The sequence below is a fragment of the Dunckerocampus dactyliophorus genome, chromosome 10 (assembly GCF_027744805.1).
Source record: "Dunckerocampus dactyliophorus isolate RoL2022-P2 chromosome 10, RoL_Ddac_1.1, whole genome shotgun sequence".
NCBI classification, from domain to species: domain Eukaryota; kingdom Metazoa; phylum Chordata; class Actinopteri; order Syngnathiformes; family Syngnathidae; genus Dunckerocampus; species Dunckerocampus dactyliophorus.
Window position 1 is genome coordinate 14542557 of NC_072828.1, and position 12182 is coordinate 14554738.

Below are 12182 nucleotides of genomic sequence, written 5' to 3' on the forward strand. Positions count from 1 at the left end.
TAGTGAGGATGAGCAAAATAGAACATGGATGGATGGATTATTAAATATTACATGTTATTAAATATTAGCAATAATAATACACTTAACGATTGCATCAGAAGCATACAGTACAGTATATTATTTAGGTTTTTGTTAACCTAGCACAGTATAAACACCAACTTTGAAGTATGAAAAGCAGATCTGAGTACACCATAAACTGTCAGTTTTAACAGTATTTAAACTAAAATATGTATTCACAGAAATGTCTGTGGCATGTACACACACACCAACCGTATTGTATCGTATGTATGGTTATGATAGGCTATACAAGAAATCGGCAACCCGCGGCTCCCTTCACAAAGCTCTGTATTTTTTTTTTAACACCGAAGTGGAGGAAATCGGCATTTTCGAAAAGAGTTTGAAATATCCAACTCACCGCAAGCCATGAATGCATCGATGTTTTGACTGCTGATTGGATGCGCATGGGAAGGGGGGGCCAATGTATGAGACAAGCGAGACAAGAAAAAGACGTCTTGTTGAGTGCGCCGGCCCTGCGTTAAGCAAGCCACACCCATGAATACGTCACTAAAAAGAAAATTCTCAGAAGACAATAAAGAATTTATGTCTGAATGGACATATACCTTTGCCTTCACTGCCAATGACACTGGCTTACCCGCCCGTGTGCTTGATATGTGGCGAGAAATTAGCAAGCGACAACAAATATAACATTGAAAGACCTTTTCTAAAGAAGCACTCAGCTTTTTCTGAGGACCCAACTGCAGATAGGCATAAGAGATCCATTTCGGAACTACTACAAAAGAAACTTACTTTCAAGAAGAGCCTCCAAGGCTCCAAACTCAACTACAGCTGCTCGTGTTGTGGCTGCACTGGAGATCATAAGGAGGGGGAAGCCGTTTCACAGATGGAGAATACATGAAAGAATCGTTCATAAACATATCACAGCAACTATTTTCTGAATTAAAAAATATACAGGAAATTATTCAGAAAATTAAAGAAATACTGTACCTCTCTCTGCAAAGACAGTCAAGGACAGGACCAATAGAATGGCAATAAACATTACCAGTAGGCAAGTCGATTAGATTAATTCAGTGCAAGCATATTCAATTGCCTGTGATGAGTCAAGTGATGTAAACGATATTGACCAGACAGCACTGATATGCAGAACTATGATTGGCTGCTTTATGTTAAAGGTGGCTACATTTTGTTTTAGTTTTACCCAAATACGGGAACGACTCAAAAAGGCATAGCTAGTTCAATGTTTAAATTATTTCAAAGTAGGCCTACACATGCACACTGCACTTCTGTTAGTTGAATTTTATTGCTTAAAATGTTAAAATGTTTATAAGTTGTGTAATGTTTCACGGTTCTTCTTTCTTTACTAGAAGAGGAGGCAAAATGGCTCTTTTGATGGTAAAGGTTACCGACCCCTGGCCTATATAATTAATGATCGCTAACGTTAGTAGGTAAACTTAGACACATCGCTATTAGTAGCTGACAACAAACATACATAACTAATGCATGTGCCTGTGTTACGTCTTACCTCCACCAAGTAGGAAGCGGTGGGATATAATGCTATTCATACGTTCGAATGTTGGTGCCCACTAAGCAGCTGGAGGCAGCTGCATCCAGTCCCCTTGAGGACTGCACATGACCTGTGATTTCCCCGAAAGAATTGTTGATCTCACTCATCGAATAAAGTATTAAAAATGAGGTTGGGGGGATACACTGCTGGCTACAACCCAAATAGACCAAGACAAAGAAGCTCATTGTGAGTCATTCTCCCGGCGGTGACATCATAATAATCATTGTGGACAAACTGGGGCTTTCTTAAAATAGCAGTGTCACCCGACAAGGCCCTTGAGATAATTAATGCCCATCAGATATCCCTCTGATTAATGAGTCAAGTGGTGTGGTGGAGCATGTGCTTGCATAAAAAAACAAACCCTCTTTCTGTTAAGTTAAGCATTACATTATGTTGGGCTAATAAGCGTGGCAGTACGTTATTCAGTAAAGGGATTAGCATGGGAAACAAAAATATGATATGATATAGCAGCGGTTTCTTGAGATTGGTGCCAATTCCTAATTGATCTGTAAAGTGCCACAAAAGCCCAACCCCCAACTCCTGCATATCCCGAAAGTGTGAAGACAAGTTAAAAGCAGCATTCATTAACAAGCAAAGCATAGTAGCTGTATGGTTGGTTTTCAAAGTGTGGTACTCTCAGGGAACATAAAAGGGATAGGCCCTCTCTGACTCCCCGCAAAACTGAATTTGTGCTGGATAATTTGTGGAGTTTTCTTCTCACCTCAGACTCTGTTTACTCTCTTACTGTAGGAACTAAAAATCGATTCATTTTGCCTTAAGCATAGCTCATTGGAATTCAAGTTTCCCCTTGATGATGAACCACAGCTCCCTCCGTGCTGGCAGCACTCATGCAGTGTCAAATGATAATGCTACCACCACCATGCTTGGCTGTCGGAAAGACACAATTACCTTGGTACTCATTTATGTTACAGTATGTTTAGACAATAATACTCTCGACTAGGGCTCTCTTCCACTAAGGATTTTCATAGCTAAATCCGATTGGTTGGATTTAGTCAACTGATAGTCGATTATAAACAGATCTCATTTCTGACTTTTACATAGACAAACGACCTGACGTTAACGCTAGTTAGCCAGAAAGTTGACCAGACCCCACGTTAAGCGTTACTTCATTCACCGTACTTGTTTGATATTCTCCATGCAGGTTAGTAGTCGAAAAGTCTCTTACCTCGAGTGATGTGGAATCGTAACTTGTCAATTTTATTCATTAAAGACCGTACATTAGCAACAAAAATGATTGGTAAAGAGAGTTTGTGCGGTGTGCTAGCTTGGTGTTAGGTTGTATTCCACCGCGCCTTCCTCAACTTTGTTTACTTCTCGATGCGGCTTGCAAGCACTTCTGTCCGGCTGGGTGGTGTGTGTAGACTCCAAAAGTTCTTGTTGAGTGTAAGATGTTAAACCAGACCCGAACAAAATAATAACTATAAAACTGCAAATCTGGAAGAGACGCTGGGCTTTGCTGTGTGTACGCGCCACCATCTTGCATAAGTAAAGGAAAACTGCACTTTTTTGGAATTTTGCCCATCATCCACAATCCTCAAATGAGAGATAAACACATATGCCTCTCTTTTCTGTGTGTTTTAAAGATATAAAAACAGATAAAAACCGCTCAGTGGTGCACATAATAGGATACATCTATGCTGCCTACATAGACCGCTATTAAAACACCTCCAAAAACTTCCAACAATGTTTTATGGTTTTATATACATGCTGTGACCATGTAGTAACAGGTACATTCATGATAACATGTAATACTTGCAGTGTTTTGCGTATTTCGGCCATTCTAAGGATTACCGGAACTTCCTTGCGTGGTGCATTGATTTCAGATAGAAACGTCGTAGAAACAAACGCCTACGCCTAGCGTTAACTTTTCCAAACTCAGAAATAAAAACACAACAGCGGTGGCGGCATCTCGGTGTGGTATGGCCAAGTGTCAATACGCCAGTAATGTAGTTCAATCGGCGTAACAATGATAATAATAATAATAACAATGTCGCTGTAGCTTGGTTAATATGCACGCCACATTATATGTAAATGAAGCGTTGTTGGCGCTTTTTGGAGACTTTTTCAGACGACTTTATGGGAGGAATAGGTATGTCCCATACTTGCTGGCTCTTTGAATCTGTTTTTATATCTTTAAAATGCACCAAAAAGAGAAGTGTGTTCATGTGTAACTGGTGCCAGCCTGTGAGGTTGCTCAAGTGTACGTTGGTAAAACCTCACTCCCTCTGCCTCAAGAGCTGCGCTGAACGCGCGGCCAACAGTCTGGGCTTTTGGCCGTGTGGTCAGCGCTCTCGTCTCCCGTCATGAAGGTCCTCTGTTCGAGCCCCGGAGCGGGCAGTGTGAAGTAGGGTGGTTTACACATGTCTCACATAAGAATTTTGGATGATGGGCAAAGTTTTTTTTAAAGTGCACACATCGTTTAATTCAATTCTTACATTCTTATAGTCTTCAATTCTTTAATAACACAAATGAGGCTGAATTTGTATCAAAATACGCTATAACAAAAACAAAGACATTCTATGTAAAAATGTCTGTTCAGCGGTTACCGTGGGAACCCCCATGTAATCAGAATGATATAATCTTGATCACATGACATTTTCATATGATTCAATGGCGAGATTGATAGTCGAATCACACTCCTCCGAATACAATCGTCAAATAGCGGACTATTTTAAGGCACACCAACTATCTACTTTTAATGCCCTATTTTTATTTATTTATTTGCTTCCTTTATTATCTAGTTTCTCATCTGTCAATACTACTGAACATGCTATCTAGAAACTCAACAACTGGACGAGGGGTGGCGAACCCGCGGCTCTCGAGTCGCATGGAGCTTTTTGCCCGTTTTCACACAGCTCCTATGAAGGCATGAAAGCATGTCAAAGTTTAGTTCATTATGATATTTGTGTGCGCGCTCTGCTTGAGTTTATTACGGTATTTTTACTGGCATGCACACTGAATGAAAACAGCTCGAAGTTTCCCAGTCGGATCACGATCTTTCGAGAAAGTAATTTGTCAAATTCTCTCTGAAATTCTCTCTGCAGGGAAAAAGCACAGTTCAACGAAAATATGTGGATGAACACAGGACGTTTTTACCAGAGTGGGAGAGCTCATATTTTTTTGTTGAGCGCAACGGCAAGCCACTCTGCCTTTTGTGTCAGGCGTCTTTATCATTTCAAAGCATTTCAAAGCTTCAAATCTTCAACAGCACTTCAGCTCACTCCACGCCAACATCAACCTGGAATTTCCGAAAGGGACTGAACTTCGCAGTCACATACATCAGGCTGAGCAAAGGTACTGTATGTGTGTGAGGATAGTCCAGTTACTGGACTATCAAACATCTTTATGGTTTTTCATTCACTATTACAACAAATGGGTAATGTGGTACAAATTAAAAGAAAGGAAGTGCACAACTTACAGTAAATGCTGAAAAATGGGGATGGGGATGAATTAAATAAGCTTTGCTTCTTCCTAGCCCTTTTCGGACATCTTGCAAATGTGCAAGTGTAAACAAGTGATGTACTGCAATGTAAATGATGTACAGTATGTTTGAAATAAACTAAACCACTACCTTTGCCATAATGGCTTTGTGTTGACTCATTTTCAGTGGATAATAATTCGATACTGCAATACAAGGTGTGCTGCTAAGTACGATATGCGGTATTCAAGTTACATTTCTATAGTATTGTCCCATGAGGATATATTGTAATACAAATGCTTGTTAAAATTTTGAAAAAGCTTTATTTAATGTTCAAAAGTAAGTGTAGAATGTCTTCTGTGTTCATGAAAACCTATGTTAGATTCTCTCTTAGCTCCAAAACCCCCACCTAGTCTAGGCTCCAGCCTCCAAATGATATTGTAAATAGAAAATGTATGGCTGGATTAATGGAAACCACAAACTTCCACTTTTACAAATTACTGTACATGTGGAGTACATGACATTTAGCATGAAATCCTACTAAATTCTCATGAGAACACAAGCTCATTTGCTGCTGAAGTGGTCACACCCCTGTGGGGGAAGGACCGTCTATTCCCTAGAAGCTCCTTGCTTTGCCTTCCTTCCCTTGAAACCCTCAGCAAATGGCAGATGCACCTCGGTTGCACCCTTGCCAACACTCCTTCTCAAACGCTGCTCCCTCCTCTTTCGGTTCATCACCCCCTCCCCAGCATCCTCCTCACCCTCAGTCATTCGCTGCCGCTGCTGCCATGTGGCGAGCGTGCACGTGTGCGCCTGCATCTCCCTTTCTCTTGTGCTCCATTAATCTCTCTATGTGTGTGTGAGAGAGCAGGCACAGTGAGCTGCATCCCCAACTCTAAAAATAACCACTTCAGCGTGACAGGGTTGGGGGGTGCCAGAAAGAGGGATGGGGGGTTTTGGAGAGGGAGGTGGTGGGTTTCTGTACTTGCAGCTTGCAGGCATATAAAAGACTAAACCAGCATTATAGAGGAAGCAGAGAACAGATGAGGCATGCTAAATGTTTTCCCCAGAAAAGGCTGATTGTGAAGCACAGTAATTTTCTCTCCTAAAGAGAAAATCCAATGGCAACAATGTTCTGACGTAGACATGCTCCAGTTAAGATGTTACATCCTAGACACTCTCCCAAGCTGCAGAATTCAGGTGTAGAGCAGGGATTCTCAACCGGTGGGTCGCGACGCAAAAGTGCGTAGCTGAGCCATTTTCAGTGGGACGTAGGTTTCTACCAAAAAAATAAAAATGTAATGACCCAATGTCCCTGAGCGCCCGGGGAAGGACATCAAGTGTGGCCTTGACACACAGCTGCATATATAGTATCTGCTTGAGAAGAGATTGTCATGAAAAGAAACCACATCTCATCGTTTTAGTACACGTTGAGTTGCATGGGGGAATTGCACCCAAAATGTAGACTTCCAGGTACAGTATGACGGGCTAGGAGGTGTTTCATGCCCGATTTGATCCATTGACCTGGGCAGAGGGGTGGTCTACAGAAGAAATTATTCTCCTATTATTAAACTTACCTGCTGAATTATCAGAAAAAAAAGTTACATTTGTATATTTAAATCTTTGGACTAGCACTTTTTAATCTGAAGAGTTGCATCAGAGCAGCTCGACTCGCTTGATTTTCTTGAATGTTATGTGTTATGTGTTTCTTGAACGTTATATGCTAAGTGGTTTTAAAAAACAGATTTGACAGAAAAAATTATATTTATCACAATTACAAATTAAATTGCATAGAAATGGTCTTTCGGCCTGAATAAGATGACTGAAGTTTATGATTGGCTCTTACACACACACATGCGCGCATGCACACAAAAGTAGTCCCAGATATTAACTTAAATGTTTTACTGAATTTGTACTTGTCCTTTGCATTAGATATGAGAAATACTAGAAGGATGTTCTACATCTACACCTTCACACTGCCAGCGTTAGCAAAGGCTCCTGCCTCCAGTTACTTTGGGCATAGCTTACATGTTCGAAGCAGGAAAATGGCGGGGTATAATGCTTGCAACAAGTTCAAAAGTTAGCGCCCTCTAGGCAGCTGTGTAACCCTTGCAAACAGTCCCTATAAATAAAAGATATTTGAGAAGTTTGAGTGTAAAAATGTTCTGCAATTTGTGTCACCGCTTGTCATTGAGGGGTGATGGTGGGTCCCGCAGCCAAACTTCAGAACCACTGGTCTAGAGCAAAGATGTCCAAAGTGTGGCCTGGGGGCCATTATCAGCCCACAGCTTGGTTTTCATTGGCCATCAACATATTGTAAAAATGTAATAAATTCATGATTAATGTTAATGACACTAATTTTCCTTGTCATCTACAATACAAAGCTAAGATGTGGCTGTTTTGTTCAGTTAGATATACTGACCTACGTTGGATTGGTGTTAGCATCTTTAATGTATAAAAAGTGTCATCCTTCAGTTTTCTATCTCGCTGGAAAAACTTTGGACACCCCTGGTCTGGATTCAGTATTTTCTCATTTAAAGTTACTAAAAGCTTCACTCATCCAGATTTATTACTGCTACTATACAAAACATACTATTGGATATGAACGCAAGATCGACAGGCGGATTGATGCGGCGTCTGCAGTGATGCTGACTCTGCATTGGTCCGTTGTGGTGAAGAGGGAGCTGAGCTGAAAGGCAAAGCTCTCAATTTACCGGTCGAGCTACGTTCCTACCCTCACCTATGGTCATGAGCTTTGGGTAGTGACCGAAATGACAAGATCGCGGGTACAAGCAGCCGAAATGAGTTTCCTCCGTAGGGTGGCTGAGATCTCCCTTAGAGATAGGGTGAGAAGCACTGTCATCTGGTAGAAACTCGGAGTAGAACTGCTGCTCCTCCGCATTGAGAGGAGCCAGATGAGGTGGCTTGGGCATCTGGTTAGGATGCTTCCCTGACTCCTCCCAATGGAGGTGTTCAGGCCTCCGGGAAGACCCAGGACACGTTGGAGAGACTATGTCTCTCAACTTGCCTGGGAACGCCTCGGGATTCGCCGGGAGTATCTGGGCGAAGTAGTTGGGGAGAGGGAAGTCTGGGCTTCCCTGCTTAGTCTGCTGCCCCTGCGTCCCGATCTTAGATAAGCGGAAGAAGATGGATGGATACTGTTGGATAAGCATGCCAAGTACCACCAAAAACCCTTTTTGCTTGGCAAGTACCACCGTTTCCGCTAGCCATCATGCATTAGCTTGGAACACTTGCTGGTACTCGCAGGTAAATGGCTTATGGCATATGGGACCAGTTAAACATAGGTGTTCAAAGTGCGGCACAAATGGGCTTCCCCTCAATAAACATAATACAGTCCGGACAACCTTTTCTGTTTCTGCTCACCCCAAACTCTAGGAACTAAAAAAAATCAATTCATTTTGGCTTTGACAGAACTGCAGTTAGCTTAGCAGGTTTGAAAACGATGTTTTGTTTTATTTTGTTCAAGCTGCTGTGCCTCTCCTCAAGTCATCAGCTGTCCCCAAGGGGAGGGCCACCTCACATTCTAAAGTAAAAATTCATTTGAATTCAACTTCAGCAAATCTTGGGTTAATAAATTTGTATTTGTACGATTATTTCAATGGGGCAGCATGGCTCAGGTGATAGGTTGTCTCTCAACCTGAGGGTTCGATCCTCCGTCCACCCGTGATCATGTCGAAGTATCCTTGCGCAAGATACTGAACCCCCAGTTGCTCCTGATGCTGCGTCATCAGTAGGTAAATGTGCTAACTGTGTCAAAGAGCTTTGAGTGCCTTGAAGGTGGAAAAGCGCTATACACGTGAAAGGCCATTTACCATTTATACATACAGTATTTCATGTATACCATTTCCAATACAATTGAATTTTTATTAAAAAATAAAATAAAATCTTTGGTATTCCTGCATACCCACCTACAATGTTTCCAACAGTCTGAGAATGCTATTTTTTTTTTTTAATACAGATCTTGTATTGGACCTCAGTCGTGGCTAATAAAGTGGCAATAAGTGTATTTGCAATGTATGACTTCTGCTGCTACAGTGTGTACTGTATTATATAGTCAGGAACTAATCAGATTTGACGATTGTGTTTGAATTAATATATCTCTATAGGCCGTACCATGCCTTTATCCCTGCGTCGGAACATGCTTATTCAGCATCTGTGCCAACACAATCCATCATATCACAGCCAACATGTCGTGTCGCATCACTGACCCAATCACTACCGCTGCCATGTTTATCACCTCAACATAAAACACAATTTAGCTTAGCCTTGGGCTTATACAGTGGTGTTCTTAATGAGAACATACCAGTGCAGACTGAGTGTTGGTTGCCATGACAACATAGGACATAAAGGGACAAGGCTGTGTCTCAAACCTGACGTCCACGCAACAACCTGTACAAACACAATGATCAAACATCAATGCTGCTGGGTTTATGGATACAGTATATAACAATTACTGTAGTGCTATTGTCAATGAACTCCTAGATTATATATGTATTTTACATTATTAACTATTATACAAGAATGTAAATTCATCCAACATTAAGATGTGAAAACAGTTTTAACTTAAACGACAAAATTGTAAAGCATAGATGACTCGCGTTAATTTGTCACACAATTGTAAAAGGAGGTTACCTGCTTTACAAGTGCTTTATAAAAGGCATAATGTGTAGTTAACTTATCAAGCAAGTGTAAAAAGAAATTAAGCCCTATTTCTTCTAAGCATAGAAACACTGCAGCACTTTGCAAAGGTGTAATGTGTACGTCACACATACGTAACTTGTCACACAAGTGTAAACAGAAGTGCTTGTTGTATTGTATCATATCTGTTTCAGAAGCAGTGCATGTACAACAAAAACTCAACAAAAATATAAACGCAACGCTTATTGTTCACAAATCTGTGATAGTGAGCACTTCTTTGTCCAGCTAGTCTATCCATGTCATAGGTGTGGCATATCAAGATGCTGGTTAGACAGCATGATTATTGTACAGGTGTGCCTTAGGCTGGTCACAATAAATGGCCACTCCAAAATGTGGGGTTTTGTCACATTGCACAATACAGGTGCATTTTATTGATGGCATTTTGAATGCACAGCTATGTCGTGACAACATCCTGAGGCCCATTGTTGTGCCATTCGTCAACAACCATCATCTCATGTCACATGATCTCACAAGATTAAAACGTGACAAGATTTGTTGTTCAGAAAAATACTATCTCGTGGGAACTAGGCCTGGAATGACAATAAATTAATTAATTAATCACATGAATGAACTTGATATATTGCCATGTGCATGAATGTCTGTTTCCCTCGTCTCCCACCTCCAAACAGGAAAGGTAGAGCGTTCACTCTGTCCATTGGTTTCAGCACCTTGGTGCAATTGCTTCATACAACAATGGCATGAACAGAGTGAGCCCTTTTGTCAGTCATACAGTCGTTATGTCTCGGTGGGTGGAGGCGGGGCCAATAGCATACACACAAGAGTGCAGAAGAGTGCAGCAATGCAAGGTAACGTGTAGAAAGACTGCAATATATGGTCCCATATTTTTAATATTTTACATTGTATTTTTAAAGTAATGTTAAAATCACATCTCGTCCTCGTAGACCCAATCTTGTGTATCGTCTCATCTCGTGAACTGAGTGTCTTTTGACACCCCTACCTCATGTTGCAGCATGATAATGCCCGCCCCATGTTTTGGATAAGTAAACATGCAGCGGGTCAAACTGATGAGAGAACATTATTGCTGTTCTCAACAAATTAACATAATAGGGGGGTTACACATAACAAACACAGAGCACGTTATAAAGGCGTAATGTGCAGTTTATTCGCATTAACTTGTCAACCAAGTGTAAAAAAAAAAAAGTCTTAACCACCATTGTTTCTTAAATGTAAAAACAAGACACTTCTTTACAAAAGGTGTGATGCCTGGTTGACCGCTTTTCATAATCGTAAACACTTTACAATGAGTCCACTTAGACTGTTGTATAGTATGTATAGTATATGAAAAACATCCACAAAGAAGACAAAGAAAAAGCAAAACACACACCCAGAGCTCATTGTTAGATTACGCGCCAAATATGAAAGGTTTAGTGTCTCATAATGCACAACAGTAGTTCTAAACCTTTACGTTTTGTGCACTTAAGAGGTGCATTTTCCCCAAAATTTGGATTGAATTCTGAATTGCATGTATGTTACTTTTATTTTTTTAAACCGGGCAGAGTATAAACCAACCAAAACTAGCATGAGCTTTGACTACAATGAATACTAATCAATGTTTAGCAGCCAATTATAAACCAGGAATCATTGTGGAGCAAGAACATTATGTCACGTGATGACGGACTCTTCAAGGTATCATTTGTGTAGTAATGAAAACACAATTGTAAATACCCCATAACAGCTGCCTGGGGTGACTGAGAGTGGGTTACATCTTGTTTTACTGCCTTTGACAGAAGCTGCCGGGACCTACTCCATAAAGTAAATCAATGTGCCATTCTCTTTTTCAAATAATCCAGTTTATAGTGATTTGTTGGAACTTGCTGTATGACACATGAAGAAATATTGGTGGTGAATTCCCCAATAAATGTGATGAGGTGACGCTAACACCAAGTGCAGGTGAGTGTCTTACCTCCAACACACAGCAATGACATCTCTCGAGGGCTCCTTTAGTGCAATCCCCGGTCTCTTCGCTACTTTCCTTTGGGTGTACAACCAAAGCCTTGCCTGGCGATGGAAGGAAGCTGTGAGATGGACCACTCCGCTAGCAGCACCGCGGCCTCACAGGCGTCGTGACGCAACACATGAGTGGGATTTCTTCACACTTTTGACTGTGAACGCCGGCGTCGAGGTCCTCTCTTAAATATAAAAAGGGCGCGTCCGTGTTGAAAATCAGTTCTTCTCCTTCTTCTCTCAGCTCTCCACTCCCCAGCGTTCAGCCATCTTGTTGGCTTTCAGAACCAGCGCGGCGCGGACAGCTCCCCCCGGTGGTGACGTCACAGCGGGAGAAGGAAAGGTAGGCGGGGCATTATGGAAGGACAGATTTTCGACCCCGCCCCCCACCAGTTTTACTACACACCGGTACAGTCCTTAGTTTGTTGCCATGTTATTTTTAAGTTTCTCTTAAAAAACGAACAATAACTATTACCT

General features: G+C 41.3%; 1 protein-coding gene across 1 annotated transcript in view; it reads right to left on the reverse strand.

Annotated features, from left to right (window-relative positions):
* unc13a (unc-13 homolog A (C. elegans)) overlaps positions 1-12022 on the reverse strand; it is a 69946-nt gene extending 57924 nt beyond the window's left edge. The window contains exon 1 of the mRNA XM_054788549.1: positions 11665-12022. Coding sequence (XP_054644524.1) covers positions 11665-11686 — 22 coding nt within the window. The 5' untranslated portion in view covers positions 11687-12022. The remainder of the gene's footprint in view (positions 1-11664) is intronic.
* Between the last annotated feature and the right edge of the window lie 160 nt (positions 12023-12182).